General features: G+C 39.0%; 1 protein-coding gene across 1 annotated transcript; it reads left to right on the top strand.

The window, feature by feature from the left end:
- Positions 1-1,399: 1,399 nt before the first annotated feature.
- LOC144643582 (uncharacterized) lies at positions 1,400-21,717 on the top strand. The gene is made up of 11 exons (XM_078502891.1): positions 1,400-1,539; positions 3,908-3,969; positions 4,682-4,915; positions 5,714-5,965; positions 10,813-10,819; positions 16,097-16,158; positions 16,554-16,787; positions 17,523-17,826; positions 18,487-18,548; positions 19,070-19,303; positions 20,218-21,717. Exons 1-11 carry the CDS (start codon positions 1,485-1,487, stop codon positions 20,548-20,550), a joined length of 1,839 nt encoding a protein of 612 aa, XP_078359017.1. The 5' UTR covers positions 1,400-1,484; the 3' UTR covers positions 20,551-21,717.
- Positions 21,718-22,350: the final 633 nt, after the last annotated feature.

Genomic DNA, 22,350 nt, shown 5'->3' with positions numbered 1-22,350 from the left:
CGCGAGACGATAACAAGACGAGGACTTATTGAAAGTCTACATCTATCTTTACGCCCTCAGGATGACATATTGCGCCTTGCCTTCTTCCACAGGAGCATATTTTTCGATAGCGTACAATAATTAAAATGTAAAAAATGCTGAGCATGGAAACTCAGTTTCCGCATAGTGATAACATGTCAATAAACATTTCGTAACGTAACAACAAATCAACGAATTTTGCTCAAAGGCATGTATAACCTGCATTTTAACTCTGTACTTTGGCTGTCAGCTTTATTCACAATGGCACTTTAATAAGATCAGTGGCTGTATGAGACTTGTTGGCTATATAATGTTTTATTTAAATAGATATCGTCAGAAACCTGACTCGTCCCCAGTCGTCTTGCATTTCCAGGACGACTGGGGACGGTCGGTCAGAAACTAAAATTAGGCTGCTGCTGATTGCATTTTTCAATGTTTACTCTATTTCGTAAACATCGTGGTTGACACAAGCACGACAATAAATTTTTGAAAAGAAAACTTCTAAACCTGACGTTGGGTTCTCGGATAACGAGCAAAAATAACTGACACATGAGTTTATGTCTAATAATTTATCCTTGCTAACTATCGGGCTTTTTCATCTCGCAAATCCTGCTCAGTGTAATTTTTTTAATATTACTCTTTTAATTAGGGCCGTTCGTTGCTAACTATCAGTCAAATAACTGTCATGATCACCTCTGAAAATAACGCACTGTCGCTAGCGAAAATATCGATCGCTGGTGACTGGTTAGGATCGTTATCTGAATATATTTGAGGACTTCCGTAAGAATATCACACTACATATGAAGACAGCTGACTTTGTAATATTAGCTATAAGTTGCGTGTGGGAGTTTGAAGGATTTGTCACTGAAAGAGTTAATGTTTAATATTGACCAGCGATCGACCAATCGCGTGGGAAACGGGATTTTTCTTTCGTAGAGACGCGACAAAAATATTTCATTTTAGTCTTAGGTATTCGCCACTTGACATTTCGTATGACATAGTTTCAGCCCTCGGCCATAAGTTCCTTTTGATCGAGGCGACATTATTAAATGACCTTTCGGTATCATGCCTCACGAAACTGAATCCATGCTATTTTGAGAGAAAATTGTCTTTATTTTGGCTCGTTCATGATATCCAGCAAATAAAGAAACCACTGAAGTGGCGTTTGAAAGCGTAACACACCGAAATTATGGACGACTTTTTACAATGGCATATTACTTTCATGAACGATATAACATCAGGAAGTCCTGCCTTGACAACATGAAAAAAAACCACGTTTTTTTGTAAGATGCTTATTTTTATATTTTTTGATAGCTTGTCATTCAATATTAAACCCGTTACGTCAATGGAATATATAAAATACCAGTGTCCGTGAGAACGAAACTGGATAGGTTATATAAATACTCGTAACGAAAAATTCGTTGTGAAACCTACTTCCCGTGCACGGCTCAGCAACTAACTAAACCATGAAATTCATATTCTTGGTGATTTTCTTTACTACCTTTCTGATGAGATCGGAAGGTTTGTATATGTATCTTGTACGTTACTATTGCTCAGTCTGTAAAGACCTGTAAAGGCTAAAATCGGGCCGTGAGAAGAATTTGACAATTTCTTATTTTATTTTTTAGTTCAAAATTTAAGCTTTAAATTAATAGGACAAATGAAAACAAAACAATCATTCAACGAACCAATTCCCAATTATTATAACTAGTATTTCTGAGGACTAAAGTAGCATGTTGTAGTTACACTAACATGAATGTCGGTTTTCGACATCCTCTGTCTGGAACCCGGCTCAAAAGAAGAAGCGAATCTGTACTGTGTAGCAGAGATCTTCATTGAGAAAACTAGTTTCGTGGTCATGACTAGCAAAGAAAAAGAATCCAATATAGAGTTGCCATCTGAATACACAGTGGCCGCATAGCGAGTTGATTATCACCATGACATAGTGGTTACCGTAGAAACGGTAAGGCTTGTAAAAAATGTTCTTTTTTCAGGTTTAAATGCTTGTTACTCGGAAAATAGCTTTGATGTTCTTATCTTAATAAGCTTAGTTCATCTTTTGTGACGAAGGTAGGACGATTCTTGGTCAGGAAGGGTTTTAGTGCCGTTAAAGGAGATTTCACAGATTTTTGGTCTAAACTGTTCTGAAATGAGTGGGAGGCAACTTTACTCGCGAATAAAATTATCTTTGAACATTTAACTGGAGATATGACATTTATTTGGGGATAGACCCAAACTTCGGCTATAAATATCGATTTTTGTGAAGGCGCTCGGAAAAAACTTGAAAACGTTGACTAACGTTTTCATATTGCAATCCATTTCCATCCGAGCCATCCGCAGCCAAACGCGCTTTTAAACAGTTTTAGTGCTCTAAAATAGCAATTGCCGCAAAATGCTAATAAAAGAGAACCATCATTTTTAAGTTTCCTACGACACTAGATATAAATTTTGGCTGTTAACAAATCTGTTAAAAATCCGTGACATAGTCCCTTTAAATCTGTTCGCTTTGTATTCCGGATACGAAAACAAAGACATTTTCCGCACTTCTTCGTGATGGTCTCTAATTTTGCATTAATAACTCGAATCACCAACGTCGGCGATCACTGGGACCTAGCTATCTGATGGAGCTATTTTCGTTACTTACGAATTTCCTCATTAACGTGACAGACAGATAGGCGCTGTCTTTGGCAGGCTGAATGTTAATCCATTTTGGTGCGTATCTCCGGTTTGTAATTTTTTTTCGCCACAATATAAAATATTTGCAATGAATATCTTTAGCTGACCGAAGTTTTACCTTTTTTTCGTCTCGACTGACAAATCGAAAGTTTACGCATTTTCTTAAAAGATTGACGTCCTACTGACGACCAGCTCGTGGTCTGAGAATGGGAGAAATTGGGATTAATACCAATTAAGGGTATCAGCTTACAGTTCTTGGAATTATCTATTGGAGCCGGTTTCTGTTCATGTTTTCTAGCCTCGTCAACACGCATGGTCCACGCTATAACAAGATACATTTAGCGCTCTACTCAGTACCCCTTGCTGCACGGCTGCCACAAGCTGTAAAAAGATTAACGCCAAATACACAGATCTAACGACCATATATTTTGCCTGTCAGTGAACTTTCTATTTTATAAGCTCTAACTTATTCTTGTTTCGCTCCCGTCTCGCAATACAACATCAAAATGGCTCATTAAGGGCGCGTTCGTTTGGGATGTTCTGGAATAAAATAAAAATATTCCGGAAGATATTCCGGCTATTCTGCACCAGGGAACAGAATAGCCGGAATGGAAATCCAAGTATTCAGGTATGAGAAGAGCAGCCAAACGAACGCAAACTTGCATTATTCCCGATTAATCCCAAACGAATCCCCCCTCTAAGTACGATCTGATGGATGGCAGTTCTCAAGTCTCAAACGAAACGAAAGAATTTGGAGATGTTTACGTGTACATGCTGACTGATCGCCGCATTTGCCAGCTGGTGTTTTGAGCGTTTATAGTCTTTTGATATTATACAAACCTGCCGACGAATATTACGATCGCAACTTACTTTCGTCCTCTCGAGTGAGATACGAAATTGGTTGTGTTTAGTTTTTTTATCTCCAACCTAGCCAACGCTGACAACGTACATCTTTCTCTAGTCTCCTTCGCAACCGTTGTAGGTGCGTCACGTGACTACCCAAATGGCCCAAATAACGGCTGCGAAGGAGACTAATCTTTCGCCTGCCTGGCAAAGATGTTATTTTTTATACATAAGTCACAGAGAACTATGTATAATGTAAAATACGTAAGCTGAATTAATTTTGCTATTGCTTTTTCACTATATTTATTTACTATTTTTATATATTTACTTAATTTATTTAACTGTAAAACGTTTCCTTGTATATTTGCAGGTACAATGCCATTTAAAGATCAGTGTCTTTACTGGCACAACTACTTCCGTACACTTCATCAGGTAAATGAACTTCATTGTAAGTGGAATCCTTGCACCAAAGTTCTGTCAAAGCCATGCTGGAGTCCATGCTGGATGTTTTAAATTACTAACAATCACTCACTCATCCCCGCTGTGCCCAGCCAAGGTTTCGCCAAGCCGCTCTGTCTTGGGCTGATCAAATGGCGCTCTCCCATCGAATACCAGCACTCTTTGGCTCTCCCAGTACCGTCCCCCCCCCCCCCCCATGTTTTCTTGGTCGTGCCCATTTCCTCTCTGGAGTCCATCTTAGGGCTATTCTTGCATGTGCTGTAGGATCCATTCGTAACACATGTACAAGCCATCTCCATCTTCTTCGCCAAAGGACATGGCTTAAGTTTGCCACATTGAACTTTTTTCGATTTAATATTTGAATTTCCTTTCTCAAGCATCTTTCCCTACACTTGATAATTTATAATCACTAATCAAAAAGCCCCTCAGTATTTTTTTTTTTGCGTTGTATAAAGGTTACGCTGGGTATCCAGTGGCGGATCCAGACCTTCAGCTAAGTGGAGGGGGAGGGGGGCCTCGTGACTATGAATATTCCGGCATTCTTCAAAGAAAATGCGCTATTTCCGCAAATATTTTTATAAGGGGCGGGGGGGGGGGGGGCCCGCGGCACTTCAAAGTAGATCCGCCACTGCGCTCGTGCAAGCAACACTGCAAAAATATCTCTGATTATTCTCAACTGTTTAAGGTTCCTCCTGTCACGTGGTCGATGAGTCTTCAAAAGGAGGCGGAAGACTGGGTCAAGTACCTGGCAGCAAACAACAAGTTTCACCACAGCTCAAAGAATCCTGGGAACTTGTACCTGTCAGTTTACAAGCCTAAAGAGTACTGCAGTGATGCTATATGGTGGTTCCATAACGAGGAAAAGTATTACAATTACAGTAATCCAAAATATTATAAAGCGGCAGGACATTTTACGCAGGTAATTTAAGCTCGGAGCAATGCCTATAGTCCCGGTTTCAAAACAGATTAGACACCAATTTTGGTACTAATGTCTCATTTATAATAAGCAAACTCGCCCTATGGCAATGTTATCAAAATTTTCGTTTTAATGCAAACAAATCCTGGTTGAATCCCCTCCCCCCCCCCTAAAACAACATTGAGTTGGGGTATGAGGGGTCGATAATAGGCTTCTTTCGGTATATTACAATTCAGCTTGGCCAGTCTACAGACCATTCCCAAAATTAATGAGAAATTCATGTTTGTCTAAGCTGCTTTCGTTTGGGATCCTCTAGAAGTCACTTGTTTTCTGTAAACATAGTCGAGTTATATCGAACAGAAGCCATTATTCCTGGCGAATGTCTCCCAAGCAGTTAGGATAAGAAAAGGCTCGTCCAAGGGAAGGTCAACAGTAGAATTATCTCTCTGAATATTAGAGGTTACAATCAATTGCCCTCATCCTCCTATTCTCTACCATCATGGGCGATTTTCAATTGAGTGTCGTAAAACCAAAACCAAAGTAATCACTCTGGCAATCACGCGCGAAGCGCGTGAAAAGGTGCGCGGGCGAGTCACGATTAGATTTGGTATTACTTCTGATTAGTTGGGAAAGTGAAAGTTTTAGTTTCAAACCAATCACTAAGCGAATTAAAGCAAAGCCAAAGCAAACACGAATTTTTTTCACACTCAAATATGCCCTATATTATATCGTCCTCGTATTGCTATAATTATACATATCGTATTATTAACTGCACTACTTCTCTCGTCTATGAAATTTCAGCTTATTTGGAAAAACTCCAGACAGATCGGTGCTGCTTGGGCCATCCGTAAAGACAAGAGGCTCGTTCTATCGATCAAATACAATCCCGGTGGCAACGTCATTGGCTTCTTTGGTAAAAACGTCAAACCCCCAACTGCACAACTCCTGGGACCGGAATGGGCCCATGTCCCACCTAAATTTGCCAGGTGTCCGATAGCGACTCCGACCTCGGTGCCCACAGAGGGGACGGCGTCCAACACGACGGAGCCATTCGTTGTTAAGGGGGCAGCGGGAATGGCTGTGTCAAGTCTCGAGCTCTTCATTGGATCATTTATCCTTATAGCTTTAATTTCATTAAAAAGCAACAAACTTTCTCCGGAGGATGCTGGTCACCCTGGATTTCTTGTTTGGGTTCCCTGTAGTATCCCTATAATATTTCTTAGAGTGTAAAGCTCTTCAACGGCAAAAGATCAAAGTAAACATCGTAGTATCGAACCTCGCTGGCTTGCATGCAAGAAAATTAGTTTTGAAAGCCAAAAAATAAAAAAAAACAATAATAAAACATTATACTTTGACAAGAAGCCACATCAAAGGCAGTTGTAAAAGACCTTCATCTATCTAAGCATGCAGCCATGCGTAAATTATGCATTAATAAATTAACAGGCCTGCATCATACGATTATGGTACAAAATATAATGAATGGGTTAGAACCAGAGACATACCGATTCGGCGCGTAGCAGCTCTCGTGTTAATGTAAGGTCTCACATGAATGGCTCGCAACCCCTGAAAGAGAACAAAAAAATAAACAAAAGGAACAGTGCCCCTTAGCCCCAAAACCAATAGCAACTGCTACACTAGAGGACCAGTAGAATTACAAGCCTTAAAGGGACGGACCATTATTTTCGGGGTGGGTCCCCACTTTTTCCCATCCTTTGTCTTCGTGTTTGCCCTATTTGTCCCCACTCCCCCCTCCAATATTCCGTCCCTAAGAGCTGCTACACTACTGATCATGAGACAAACTGAGACATATAATTAGGTTCCTTTATTACCACACTGAAATGTGTAATGTAGCAATGATGAAGAAATTTTAACACTAGTCACAGCCGTAAACAATTTTTAAAAGGTTGTTCCACGACCGAACTCAAAATACTGAACGCGTGCTAAAGAAATAAGTAATAGTAATTTTATAACAAAAAAATAACGCAGTGAAATAACTTAAGAAAAAAAAAACTTTTAAAACTAAGATAATGATAAATTTAATTTAGATTTGATTCTAGAATTTTTTTCTATTGTGCGAAATATTCAGTATTTTATACATTGAGGGAAATGTTAAATAGCACTGATTTGTGTTATATTACACAGGTAAACTTTCTCTCCTTGTAATATTATTGTTGTACTTTTAAAACCATTTGTAAACCGTAATAACTTAATTTTCAAAGTGCTATTTTAGTCATTTTTTGTAATGTACAGAATTACCTTCATATAGAAGGAAACCTCAAAATAATACTTTGTTAAGGCAGGACCAATTGCTCGAGAAAAAAATAAAGTTTTATCAATCTAAAGAAAAACGCCAGAGAAATGGGAAGGAGGAGGGTAAAGAATGAATAAGATTGAAAAGGATTTCGAAAAAGAAACTGCTTGAAAAAATTAGGCTCGTAAAAACGCGCCATCCGTGTTAGCGAAAGTCAGATGTGAAAGACCGTCAAAAATGACGATTTTGTAATCGTTTAACAATGTAAATACGGAAAATAAGTCAATAAAATGTATTTAAAGATCAATCAATGAAGAGGTGTGAGTGGCACAGAAACAGGGCCTGGATTCAGATTAGGAAACGTAACAAATGCAACTAATTTGCCCGGTTTTCCGGGGCGTTTACTTCCGTTTTTTTCCTTTCCAATCTTTTACAATTGTTTCAGTCGTCCCACGCATTTGCGTTCTTCCTCCTTTTTTTCCCATCCTAAAAGTAGCATGTCATGGATAGAATATTGATCCAAATCTACAGGCAGATAAAAAAATTGGGATTTTTTTTAAAATTTCTGCATGAGTCTTTATCTCTAGATCTGTTCAATAGATCTCACTCAACCGACAAGTCTGACTAATATCCGCCATGATTGCATGGCTTCACTAGTTTTCAAAGCATGACCGACGTGGGCTGTTTATTTAAACAAAGTTTTGTCAACGTTTAAGAAAGACGTTGACTCACAGTGACGCCTAGTTTAAAACAATAGCCACAAATGTTACACCCAACAAGCAAGCATATTGAGTCAACACCCAAATGTCGTTGTTATTTCTTATAAAAGGCACAGTTATTGCCTAAGACTTTCTCCACGTAACCGTATTGATTTTACTGTTTCTGGTCGCCTGTCCAGTCGAGGTGTTACCTTGTGGTTGAAAATTTAGTCCACGATTCCAACTTTTTTCAGGTAAGTACTATTTATCCGCATTCCTTTCGGCGCAATTCATTTAATCGGTTTTTTTGATTCAACAGTTTCTGCGTCTTACATGCGGTTGCTGTACCACTGACACAGTACTGATTATTCGCCTTGTATCTGCTTCTAATTTTATCTCCATAAATGTCTTGTATTTGTGGTGAAAGTGAATTTTACGTTTAGTTTCTACAGGGCCATAGCCTCTTTTGGTTTCGCCTTGTGCAGAAGTCTGATCATTTTTTTTTTTTTGCCATAATTTGTTTCGCGTGCTTGCTTTTTCTTTATTTAGAGAAACCAAGCGGATCCCTGATAAAGCAGGGCATGGAACGATGGAATGTTTATAAAACTTCTTTCTCCCTGGGTCAAATGTTGTGGTTTGGCATACTCGTTTATTTTCGATGCTTCCGCATGAGCAGGTGCTGCTTTAAATAATGCCATTATTTAACAAATCCGCACGCCGGCGTGCGGACTTTTTCTCTGGCCAAACTGCAAAAGAACGAGTTCGCGCGCAGACAAGTCGCAGATCGCGAAAAGAATCTGGGACGAGCGTTCTCACTGCCCACTTCGCACCCCTGCTCCGTTAAGCTCCGTTGTCCATGCGTCACGCATCCAAAAGAGGGCGTGAGAGGAAACTGCTTTAATTTGTAGAATAGGATTTGTCAGGCTCTAGGATTCCCTTTAACTCTTCCTTTTAAGTTTTGTTTCTTTTCCTGTGGCGGGTCTACACTGAAGTTTTATTTGTGGCCATCCTCTCCGTCAGTGGGCGCAAGACGTCATTTCCCAGGATTTATTGTAAGGCGTTCCTTTTTTCCTAATGTCAGTTTTACCTTCATTTGTTTCTTGTGCAACAGTACGTATTCGTTTTTTGGCTTTCAAGCCTCAAGCGGCCGGCGCCTCCGTATTTCTCCTGACTTTGTATTTCTTCGGAATTTTTTTTAATGGGTTTACGCAGGAGTGGGTTCAGAAGTTAAGAGATTTAGGTTTCTTTTTTTGGACGCCTTTTTTTAATTCGGTTTTACGTGACTCCGTTTACACAGACATGGTAGTCGTAGCCTGTGAACAGATCGGGAGCCTGCTCCCAGGCTAAGGTAGCCGTAATTAATTAACCTTGTCGAGGGGCACCCACAGATTAAAAAACACTAAAGATAGCACCGTTAATGTATTTTATGCTTTTATACTGGTCACCGATTGATACCAGTCAATCTACCTTGATTGACTGACCGGTCTATCAGGATAAATAAAGTTATTACCAAAAAAAAAAAAAAAAAAAAAACAAAAACGCCCAAAAATTTTAACAAATATTCCTTGTGCCCCTCTTATTAATAAAAGTAACTTAGACTAGGCCTATTTTTTTGTCCTTTTTTTGAACATTATTCGCTGATATTAAACTTTCTGTTCTGATCATTCAGCCTGTTTTTGTAAATGTCTTAGTCGTGCTGGGGGTGTATTATAAAGTTACCTATTTTTAGCTCTATCTTAGAAGTAATTTGTGTGCAGTGCTCTCTGTTGGAAACAAAGGCACACACATATTTATAAACACATTTTTCATTCCCGACAATTCGTTCGCGATATCTAATAAATAAAGTGTTAATAAGCATTATTAAAATTATCTTAATTGCCTTTTACGCCTCGGAATTTAAACGCTATCTCATTTACCAGGTCCAAGGTCTGCGGCCTGCGAGCATCGATTTTTTCATCGCCCGTCTACAGTATCGTGTTAATTTAAGATATCGCGGAAAGACTTGCAAAGGCAAGTTCAAACGTTTCAAACAAAACAGGTATCAAATCGGAGAATCAATATTAACAAGGTCACAAGATGCTAACCGTATCTGTCAATATCAATTACGCAACATGTCAATAGAGCCGACGAACTGCCATCCATCATTTAATTCCAGGTGCGTTGGTGGAGGGGGGATGCCGGGGTAGGGGTACCGGTAATTGTGCCGGTAATTGAGTTTGGTTTTTTACCTTCTTTGGTACTAAGATTATTGCACAGTCTCACCCTCTATAGGTCTCTATAGTCTCCTACGCAGACGTTCTTTTGGCTCGTCACGCAATCCCGCATCCCCAACGAATGTTCGTTGGGGAAGATTACGTGACGGGCCAAAAGAACGTCTGCGTTAGAGGCTACACCGTCTTAAAAGGTCTTAGAGTACAGTCGTGTATCTTTTTTAAATTCTACGATTAGGTAATTTTTCATCAGCTCGGAAAATAGAATTTTATGCGAGTTAGTCGATTTTTGTGGTCGTATGTGAAAAAAAAAAATCTGTCAGAGATGGGAAAAATGACTGGATTAGACATCTTTGTAAGCCTGAGGCAGGGTTCGTTGGTTCCAGCAGAACACCCAAATTAATTGCCGGTCAAGTGGAGTACCCCCGGTATATACTTCCGGTCACATGTTATCAATCAATAACCATGAAATGATTGTATTTATATTCGAAACTTGATTAGAGTTGCCAGAGCAGAATTCGCAGAGAAAACCAGTTCCATCATTCAGCTCCACTACTTAGTCACTGATGAAGGTCCTTAGCGTGGTGATTCTCTTTGCTGCTATCCTGGCAACTTGTACAGGTATGTATGTCTCATCACAATGTATACTTTGTGTCTGTACACAAAGTAGCTCCTTCGTATTAGATATATGCTGATATGTGGTGCAGACGTAAATACTCAACGAAATAAGCTTTTTGAGAGATGTACGGTTTGATATCTGAACGGCGAAATAGATATTTAGAATACATTTCCGAGCTGATTTAGGGGAGTCGAATAAAGTGATCGAACACTGCGCATATTCGTTTGAAATTACGAATTCAAAACGGACCGGATCTGCTCCAACGCGACCATACAGTGAGCCATGGCATGGAGTGATTTGCATACGAAAATAACAAGTAATATTGACTTATCATGGCTTGAAACCCGCATGAAAGAAAAATCGCAAATTAAAATCTACTGTATACGTATAATTGCTGCACAGGCGAGAAAATTGTTTGGCTTACAACATGAAGAAAACCGAGAGAAATCAGGATTATTGTAGTAAATATTGGCTGCTAGAGAATAAATTTAATTTCACGCGACAGATCATAGCAGGTGTTAGAATCTCCTAGACAGGTAAAATACAAAACCTTTGTGAGTTGATATTTTCTGGAGAGTAATAAAAAACTGATTAAGCTTGCTTTCATGTAAAAAAACTGATTAAGCTTCGTTTTCGCGATGCCGACTCCTTATAACCATTTTAATTACGTCTTCTGAAAAGCTGAACAATAAGCCAACACTCAAGAGAGTTTCGATCTCATTAAGTCAATTGACACCGAAAAGCGGCGGTGCCGTCCATTGCCTCTTTGATGGTATGCCCGCAAAGGATCGTGGCTGCCAGACTATTTCCACCGATTGTCTATATTCAGAAATAAAAGGAACTGATGCCTTTGGGCCCAGACGAGAGGTCCTTATTTTTTTCTCTCCCTTTACGTAGTTTGGTTGACATGTGGGGCTTTGTCTTCGACGTTTGACCGTTGCAACTTTGCGTCGGTGGGATGAGAACATTATTTTTCACAAAAAAGCTGCGTCATAAATGAACTGACTCATTTCATCAAGAAAAGTCATCTGATAATATTAACTAACAAACATTTCGTAACTCTTGATTCAGAGCAATAAGCCGCTTTCAAGAGTTTTTGCTCAAAGGCATGCACGACCTTCTTAACAATGAACTATGGTGTCTGTCAGCTCTAATCTCGATGACATTTTAAGTAGATAAGAGTACTAGAGTAGCTATGAGAAAAGCTTCTGCTATAATATTGCGCTAAAGGTTATAAGTCAGAGTTTTGTCTGTAAATATGGCTGCATTTTTTTTTCTGTTTATGTAGCCTACCATCTGCTGACAGAAAAAACTTTAGAAGCTAAAAGCTCATTATGATAGCGGTGGACTTAACGGATGGATACTAAGTTAAAATCCCATTTCCTTCATCGCCAGCATTCTATCCCACCGCAGATTATTTTCAAAACACGCTTTGGCCTATTACATACGACTGTCAGTAGACGCTGACCTTCAAATTTGACAGCATCATAGATACATCATAAAATCCAAAGTCTTATCAAAAGTCTAAAATTAGCCTGTTTGCAATTTTAAGTGCTTGCATGTTATTCGTCTTTAATATCTGTTGACACAATCAAAGATATTTCTCGTTAACATTTCAAAAAGCGTTGTTAAACGCGTAATTATTCTATAAAATAATTACTTTAAACCTAATTGGTTTAGGTTTCGTATTAGAGATTAAACGGGAAGTTTCTTGCTAATACTTTTAAAAAAATCTGATTATCCTCTGTGAGACTATTGTCTGTGGACAGATAACGAAACTGCCTGCCCTGGCAGTCAGCCCGTGGGTCCGAAACCCCAACACTACAAGTTTTAAAGTTGCCTGTATGTTTATAATATGGTCAGGGGCTCTCCGCGACAAGTAGATTTGTTAAGACTGAGTAACTTAATGTACTAAAAGTTGCTTTGAATTTGTAAGCTTTTTCTATACGTTAGACTCGGCTAAACGTGCTAAAAGGAAGGAAACAGTGGGGGCAGTACCTAAGTGAGTGAGATAAACAAATCCACTTGATAAAACAAAAGCGTTGCACGTTTGGGTGGTTTATAATGGACATTAATTAGAGATTTGTGGTTTCATGATGTTATACATCAAATAACTGGCATCTTTTTGACAGAATTGATCTTTTTTTACCACAAAAGTTTACTTTTTAGCAGAATGGTCTCACTCCCTAAGAACAACTTAGTTGAATGTTTTCACCGCATCGGGCTGCTTCCTTTCCAATTCCAAAATGCCATGACTAAGAATTTGGCATTGACTAATTTGGTCTTATTACTGTAGTTGACATCTGATGTGAGGCGTCTGTCTGACAAAATGGTTTTTTCATTTTCATCTAATCGCTTCGTTTCTGGTCGGCAATCGTTTGTAAACACATGGAAACAACACAGGCTTTTTCGTTTATTATAGAGATGACGTGATACAAGCCATTGTCATGTAGGTATAGAAAATATTCCCCACAGCCAAGTTCTTGACCTCTTTGTCACTTTATTTCAAAGTGCGATAGATATCATTTCCCTACACGACAGAAGCAAATAATGAATCACGAAACCGTATCCACTATGGTATACGGTTTGGTAAAAAGGAAGCCAAAAATCTAACATGCGTTCCCATCAGTCGCAACGTCTGTAATTAAATTATTATGTCATTTCTTGACAAACAACTGAGCAACACATCTTTATGAATTATCGTTTGAGACTTGATGTATACGTCACTAAACTGTCAAATAGTGATAACATCTGTGACGACAGGATGTGTTAAAACATGAAGAGTAACACCATATATAGAGAGAGTTGCCAAAGTTTTCTCAGTAAAAACTATTTTCGCAAGCAGACTGCGCGTACGGATCAACATTAACGCCGGCAAAACCATGAAAATTGTATTCTCGCTGAGCTTCCTTGCTGCTATTCTGGCATTATCTAACGGTATGTATCATACGCACTGTATACTTTGTTTAAACTCAGATGAACCGCTTTGTCTCGTTATTTTCAGACTCTCGCATCCCGCGAGTCTTGCCTATCTTGTCTCAGCAGACTTTTCCTTTAGCTACCCGGCTTCCAAAAGGGCGCTTTTTTTAACAACTGCGACAATTTATCTTTACTTCCGCGGAACTCGGAACTCGGTGTATGAAACTCACCAGTGACGTAAAACAAAGAACGAACGATGCAACAAAGAACCTAGAAACAATACAGAACAGGAAAACAATAGTTCCAAAACAAAGGAAAGTTTCACAGGTTTCCACACCGAGGCAAACCCGATATTTTAGGGCCTCTTTACATGAAAGCCGAGTTGAGTTTCATCCCGGGATGAATTTCGTCCCGGGATGAAAAAATAATTCATTTTACATGAGCGTGTTCATCCCGGGATGCTGGGAGCGTAAGTCGTCCCGCCCGAATTGAATTCATCTCGCCCGTGCTTACATTACTTTATATTTCATCCCGGAAAGACTGTTTACATGACGTTTCTCGTCATAACTCTGACAAATTAGCATAGCCTAAATTACGAAAACCAATCAATATTAAAATCTTACTCTGCGTGACAAACAAACAAGAATGTCTTTGCCCAGAAGTTCCCTTTAAACGGCTTTTATTTTTCAACAGTACAAAATTTGACTTTGTATTCAAAGTATTTCTGTACATTACACAACCACCGGTTCTAACGCGCACAAATTAATCTAATTTGCACAGTCATATGTCTGTCGGCCCTACAAGGAAATCTTGTTCTTATAATTTTTTTTAAAAAAATGTTTCTTGCTCAATTTAGTTGACGGCTTAAGACATAATCGACTTTCAAGGAAAGTTAGTTTGAGTCTATGAAGTCACTTTATAAATAAGAAATTTTTCTACTGAGGAACGTTTGATTGTGCAATAACAACACGCTTTTTACTACAGAGGCACGCGCAATATGTTAAAACAATGACTTCTTTGTAACACTTTTCTCCATAACACTTAAATTAAGTAAGAGCCAGATGATGTATTTGGCTACACTTTGCAATTAGAGTAACTACTTAGCGTTTTGTGTGTAAATATAACCAGAAACTAACATAACAATGCCGGTCTGCGTAAGTATTAGCTTTGGCGTACGATTTTAACGTCAAGTGCGATGTTAAGGTTTCTTTACCCAGCTATGGTAAATTAAAAGCTTTTTAATTCACTGCCAGGGTGGCCTTGAGTCATTTAATGTGGTCTTATAAGTGCGGGTGAAACCCTGATGTGGTACAATTTAAATAAAAGCTGTTCACAAGTACTTTCATGTGGTATGCTTCTTTTTGCACGAAACAAGTGTTTTAACGTTTTATTTCGCGTAGGAAACCAGCCTTTGTGTGTTCCGGCCAATTCCAGTGAAAACTATTGAGCAGTACTTTCGTGTGTTCGTGTTTTTGTTCCAATATTTTATTAGAAGCTAAGTTTGGAATTTTCTGGAAAATAAAATGGTTAAAATAATAATTACAGTTATAACAACCAGTGACACTGTGCTAAAATGCTAAATATAGATAGAGTTCATGTTGTTTTCGCTTTGTGTGCGCAAGTGAAAACTAAAACACATTTGTTCACTTTTGTCACCAATTTTGTATTAACCGGAATCACTGTAGGCGCGGATCCACACCGATTTCCACCGTTTTATGAAAATCGGTCAGAGTTTTCATAATAAATATCTTTAATAAAAATTCAAGTGGAAATTAAGAGATGAATAATAGTCTGCCAATTTGCAAGGCTTCATCCGAGAAGGAAAGAACTGGCCAATATCGTGTCTCAATTAATCAGAAACCAAGGAAAAGAGATTTTAGGGAGTTAGAATCCAAAACATTTTCCAGGGAAGCATGCTTTCCGGACCCCCTAGAAACTTTTTAAGATTCTCACAGTTTAGCACGCCGATTCGTAGACTTGCAGTCAGGGGGCTTATCTTGGAAGCTCAAGAATTCAATTCAAACCCGGGCTCCGTTCGAACGGACAAAAGCCAACAGGAAAGGAAATAACATATCTAGGATGTTCTGTTTATGATCTTTGCTTGATAGAACGAAGAAAGGGATCGGGAAAAGAGTTTTTAGTTTTATATGAACTGTCGTGCTGCGTCGGCGGTTTGTTGTTTGCTCTGAATTTTGGGAACAGAACTACCAGCATTGTTGAATTAACGATGAAGAAGCTGAGATCAACTGACCACCGTTTCCTGGCGTTTTGCGCGTTAGACAAGTCCTTCGTGTGGGCAAACTTGACAGCGACTCGCCCAGTCGAGCTCACAATCAAACTCGAATTCCATTCGTCCAAAAATAGTTACAGTACATGAAACAGGTTATAGTTAATGATCCTTTTGTAAACGAAAGAAATTAAAAAATCAAAGGTAACCAAGGCATGAAACTGGCTCAGCACTGACAAGTTGTTGTATGATAATTACAGGTACGATGCCATTTAAAGATCAGTGTATTTATTGGCACAACTACTTTCGGACACTACATCAGGTAAATACCATTGTATTAGTTTTATTTAGCTTTTATCTTATTAACATTTAGCAACAACATTTAGTTTTTATCTTTTTAACATTTTTAACATTCATTTTAGTTTTTAACGGTTGGTGTGATATATCTAGATTTTTACCGACCTTATTAAATGTAGATGTAGATGCAATTGTAGAATACACATCACAGCTACTTGGAGAAAAGTTGCAACGACCTCTTTTTTCAGTAAAATGGGGGAACTGCTACTGTATTGCTTTGCAAATTGTTGTCAATACAGTATCAATTGTGTCAACTTCAGCTATAGCTATTTCATGTTGTGTATATAATAATGAAAAGATTCGGCGTTAATGACATGTCCGAAATACACCACAATAAAATCTCCATTTTTTTTATTGTAGGTTCCCAATGTCACGTGGTCCATGAGCCTCCAAAAGGAGGCGGAAGACTGGGTCAAGTATCTGGCAGATAACAACAAATTTCACCACAGCTCGAAGAATCCAGGAAACTTGTACCTGTCAGTGTACAGGCCTAGGGAGTACTGCAGTGATGCTATATGGTGGTTCCACTGGGAAGAAAAATATTATAACTACAGTAATCCAAAATATTATAAAGCGGCTGGACATTTTACTCAGGTAAGTTAAGAATAATGTCACGGGTTCATCATCATCATCATCATCATCATCATCATCATCATCATCATCATCATTTGCTTTTCCCCAAATAAGGCCTTGTCTTCACTGATTTCATATCAAAAAATGTACCCAAAATGTTTTCGTTTGTAATCTTTCTCAGTTATCTCCAGTCTTTATTATTTTGTATGTACTCTTTTTTCTCAACGAAATTACAAAATTAAACTAGTTGTTGAACCAGCAGCAGTAGACGCCAAATATCTAAGAACCTTTTACAGAAAATCATGTTAGTTTTTAGTTAAGTATTAAATGACTTTAGCCTTAGTATCCTTTAATTATTAATAGTTTTTAGGTATTTTTTATTAATGAGCCCACAAGGGCTAAATACATAGACACGGAAATAAAGTTTTTACTGACTGACTGACCGACTGACTGACTGACTGACTGGCTGACTGACTGACTGACTGACTGGCTGACTGACTGGCTGACTGACTGACTGACTGACTGACTGACTGACTGGCTGGCTGACTGACTGACTGACTGACTGGGCTGACTGACTGACTGACTGACTGGCTGGCTGACTGACTGACTGACTGACTGACTCACGACTGACTCACTGACTGACTGACTGACTGGCTGACTGACTGACTGACTTACTTAGTTGGAAAAACCTTGGTTCTCATACGCAGGTTTGAACTGTATATGGTGAATTTGTTGACTGATCTTTGCTTATTTCAGGTTCTGTGGAAAAATTCCAAACAGATTGGAGCTGCATGGGCAATCCGAAAAGACGGCAGACTTGTTATATCGATCAAATACAATCCCGGTGGAAACTACATTGGTTTCTTTGGAAAAAACGTCAAACGCCCAACTGCACAACTCTTGGGACCAGAATGGCCGTACCGTCCATCTAAAAGGTTTAGGTGCCCTGCAGATGCTGTACTTACGCCGAAACCAACTACGATACCAACCACCGAACCGACCACTACACCGCCAACCACCACACCAACTACCAAACCGACTACCAAGCCTGATTCAGGAGGTACAGCATAGACAGTTTCCATAACTTTTGTATTGATTCGATTTTGCACCCTCGTCCCATTAAACACTCCCTCGAAAACACGGCCCCAGTCGGATGTATTATTGTTGTAAGATCCCCCAATTCCGTAGCCTGCGTGGCCGGCGTTCGGAAGGAGAAGGGGGGTTCGAGTCGGATGTATTATTTTTGTAAGATCCCCCAATTCCGTAGCCTGCATGGCCGGCGTTCCTTCTCCTTTCCCTTTGAACGCCGGCCACGCAGGCTACCAATTCCGGTGAGTGCACTTTGCAATATGCTCTCATCTTTCAATACTATTAGTTTCTTGTGTAATTTAGCTTTAAGTTGAGTACGATCTGTTTTGTTAGTTTAGGTATAATTCGAATCCACCAGAACAGATTTATCCAAGTTCACGGTTTGTAGTTTGGGAACTCTAGCGATGCAAAGGTAAAACTTTAAGCGCCCTTTCCAAAAAAGCGCCCTGTCACAAATGAACGCTTTCTCTTGTAAGGGTCATCAAGACCTTTAACACGAATTCAAAGAGCTTTCTTTATCAAAAGTAAGCCAGTAAATTTATCAGCTCAGCCTGAGGCCTGTACCAACAAAGCCTGCTGTCACGTTTTTGTTTTAAACAATTTTGATATTTTTTTCTTTGTGGAATTTCAGGTACGATGCCATTTATACATCAGTGTATTTACTGGCACAACTACTTCCGTACACTTCATCAGGTAAACAAATTTCACTGCATTTGTTCTGACTGGGTTACGAAATTAAACGTTTACAGATAGCTCTCTTGCTCTGGAAAACATACAAGTTAAAGCTACTGGCAGTTGTTTTATTGAAAATACACGAAAAATGCCTGCGTGGCTAAATGTTAGTCATTTTTAAGAGCCTGAAGACGTATAGAAATCTACGAATAGAGGCCCGAGTTTTGTTCAAAGTTACTATGTCAGTGTACTGAAGCTATAAACAAGTGATATTTATGTATGTGATGTCATCAGAAACTTTTGATCTCAACTTGAAAAAGTCAGGCTGATTTTTTTCAAGTTCTGCTCTTGTGGCTTAGAAAACAGCTAAAACACTTACAACGGCTCCCATCTTCCTTCAACACAATTTGCTTTTTATCTTCACCTTGATGTTCTAGATGCATTTCGTGTACTGAAAAGTAGAAAAATCTCCGTGACAGTGTCCCTTTAATCACAATGAACACGTTAATAAAACGCATTATTTTGCTTTTCAAATGTTAAAGGTTCCCTTTGTCACGTGGTCGTTAAGCCTTCAAAAGGAAGCGCAAGACTGGGTCAAGTATCTTGCAGAAAACAATACGTCTGAGTATAACAAGAGCAATTCTGGGAACTTATACATCTCGACAAAGATACCGAGGGAGTATTGTAGTGAAGCTGTTTGGTGGCTCCATAGCCAAGAGAAGTATTATAATTTCAGCAATCCTCGCTACGTGAAAGCGGCTAGGAACTTTACTCAGGTTAGCAAAGAATAATCTCCTTAACATTTATTAATTTATAATTGGACGCAAGCATAAGTATCGAAACATTTCGATCCTTGTTGAGCTTTTGTTTGTTTGTGTTTGTACAGACTGTGGAATTTTTCGCTAAGGTATGTTTGCTCTTTAATCAAACACATTTCTCCGATTAAAACGTTTCTACTGGTGGTATCTGGTAAATGACAAGATAAAAAACAATTATTGGTGTCCCCAATTAGCCCACAAGGGCTAAATACATAGACAAATACATAGACACGGAAATAAAGTTTTTACTTACTTACTTACTATCGTGAACCTGAGCGTTTAAGTTTCTGATTTTTGAAAACAATGCAAGGAAAATACATCATATATGGTTTCCGCTATTGGGGCAATAAGAAAATAAGTTAGTTAGGAGAATTTTCATGTTGACATCTGGGCTTACACAATCCAACTCTCCTTCACTCTTCTCCAGACCCTGAATGATTCTTTGCAAATAATTCAAATCTAAAAGATGTTGTTTGTCTACTGTCCATATGATATTTCTGGAGGCAGCGTGGCCTTTGTTAGTGGTTAGAGCGCTGGACTTGTAATCCAGAGGTCCCAGGTTCAAATCCTCCGTCCTGCGGTACTTAGATGGATTTGTGTTCAGTCGTCCCGAATTCAACTCCTCCACGTCCTCCACGCTTTGTAAATAGCCAACTGGGTCAGGCCTCCTGCCAGTTGGAGATTTTTAAGGAAGCTTTATGTTCGATTTGCAATATTTGTTTATTTGTTTACAGTGTCCCCAATTAGCATAGCCTGCGTTGCAGACTAAAAAGAAACCTCACTTCCAGGGTTTAGGTCGCCGCGGGACAATTACACAGCCATGCTAAATACAATGACACTAAAAAAGTGTTTTTATTATTTTTTTATTTCAGATGGTTTGGAAAAACGTGGACCACATCGGTGCTGCTTGGAGCATCAGTAAAGACAACAAGCTTATTGTGGCGATCAAGTACAGCCCTGAGAGGAGTAACGAAGATGGCAACTTTGAAGAAAACGTTCTTCCTCCCACTGCGGCTACTCTGGGGCCGGAATGGTTGCTGAATCCGCCTGTATATGCCAGGTGTCCGAGAGAGAACATTCTAACACAGCCCACAGAAGTGACTACGATACCAACTAAACCTCATGTGAAAGGAACAGCCAGGAAGACTGGGTCGAGTGTAGAACTCTTTATTAGTTCTGTTATCCTTGCTGCTTTACTTTCGTAAATGGTAGCAAACTCCTGGAGACAAGGAGAAAATCATTTCTTGGCCAATGAAACTCAAGTGCAGGACAACCTGCTCCTACATGTCTTAGTTGGGCTACCTGTGATTTTTCGTAGAGCACAGTTCCAGCTGTTTCATACTCTGAAACAAAGTTTGGATTTTACAGTGGGCTTCACAAACCAGTACAATATTTAATTTAAATTTATTTATTTGGTACCTATTAATCAAAAATTATTTCATCTTCTAAATAAAACTCCACTGAGCCCTCAGGCCATAAAGAATAGTAATTTTATTAGTCAAATATTGCACATTAAGTCTGCCCAATTCTATTTTTGTATAACTGGCCTTGTATTGTTCATTTTTTCTTTTTTAACGAAAAAAAACTGGAGCTCATTACAGAATGACAGAAAAATGAACCAAAGTTGACCATTCGAGAAAACAGGGTCCCAAAGGGGTTCTATAGGGCTCCAGCAGGGTCCTGGACCCCCAAAAAGTTAGGGCTCCGGGCTCTGTGGCGGAAAATCCTCAGGGCTCCAACGTTCTGCAGCAAAGGGCTCCAAGTATAAAAATAATGGGGCTACATGCTCCACAGCGAAAATGTTAGGGCTCCTGTGCAACGTCCCCCCACCCTTTCTTCCCTGGCCCTCTACCTGTCTAATCATAGCGTAATTGTGTGCACCTTAATTTAATTAAGTAATTTTGAAGAAGCAATTCTCTGGAAGGTCGTATGATCCAGAACGAGGAAACAACCCATAAGTGAGCCCATCAGGCCAAAGTAATAAATTATTCCCGAGAAATAACACTGATAATTACAAGCACTAGAGCATGCAGAATTTTGTAGCCATGATGTGGTCATAATGAAAATAGTATTCGAAGGCTTTTCAGTCCCGATCGAACCAGAAATATTGCACAATTGTAAATAGATTTTTAGGTTGATGTAAATATTTTTGTAGGAATTTACAACGACTGTCGGATGACGGGACCATTTCATATGATTTGTATGTCAATCATTAATTTATTGATGTAAATAAGAAATAATTACGTTTGTTCCAGTGTATAGCAACGGTCAAATTTAAATGACAAAGATGATTTTTAAGATGATTTATTACAAGCTTAATACGTGCAAAATTCAGGCGTAATTATTCAATAAAATTATTATTTTTAATAGCATTGATTGTTACAAGAAAACAAGGATCGAAGTGTGAGACTCGTTCCCACTTCCAGTTGAGTCTTATACTTCCAATTTCCATTCAAAGTGTTGTTCTTCCCGCGCTGTGCCACATTTCTCACTGTTTGCTACCCGCGCTTAGTTTTCCGTTTTCGCATTTTCTTGTCCCTCCATTCGCGCCCCGATAGCTTAGCCTCCTAGGCTAGGCTTTCCCCTAACCAGCTCACCTTCGTTTTATTCTAACGCCTCCCTCTGTTGTAAATGTCTCTATAATGCATGGCTATTTATCATAAAGCCAAAAAAAGTTCCATTTTTATGCTAATACTTTTTGCTAGATCAAACACTATCCTGTTGTTTTCGATGACCGTCGATTTTAAAACTGTAACCACTCTTTCAAATTGCCATGTTTTCTTCGCTTGGCTTTACTCGCTGGCTAAAGGATCTGGGTGTGATTGACAGGTTCAAACAATGAAACCGAGCTCGAAAGGGGATAGAAAAATCCCACTCGATAATACAATATGTTGATGACATAACAATAGTTTCCGCATTTTTGTGCTGTGCAATCAGATATTATAATTTTATAATTACCATCATCGTCATGAATTCGAAGGTAAACTGTTTCACACGCGCGGTAC

Source organism: Oculina patagonica, chromosome 2 (genome assembly GCF_052425735.1).
Source record: "Oculina patagonica isolate OP01 chromosome 2, crgOcupat, whole genome shotgun sequence".
Taxonomy (NCBI): domain Eukaryota; kingdom Metazoa; phylum Cnidaria; class Anthozoa; order Scleractinia; family Oculinidae; genus Oculina; species Oculina patagonica.
Note: the sequence above shows the minus strand (reverse complement) of the source record. Positions and strands in the feature narration are given on the sequence as shown.

What these genes read in the sequence shown, in the direction of transcription:
- LOC144643582 (XM_078502891.1), top strand. Translation starts at nt 1,485, where the DNA reads ATGAAATTCATATTCTTGGTGATTTTCTTTACTACCTTTCTGATGAGA. An exon ending in ACTTCCGTACACTTCATCAG is followed by an intron (nt 3,970 to 4,681) that starts GTAAATGAACTT and finishes CAACTGTTTAAG; the next exon opens with GTTCCTCCTGTCACGTGGTC. An exon ending in TACCAAGCCTGATTCAGGAG is followed by an intron (nt 17,827 to 18,486) that starts GTACAGCATAGA and finishes GTGGAATTTCAG; the next exon opens with GTACGATGCCATTTATACAT.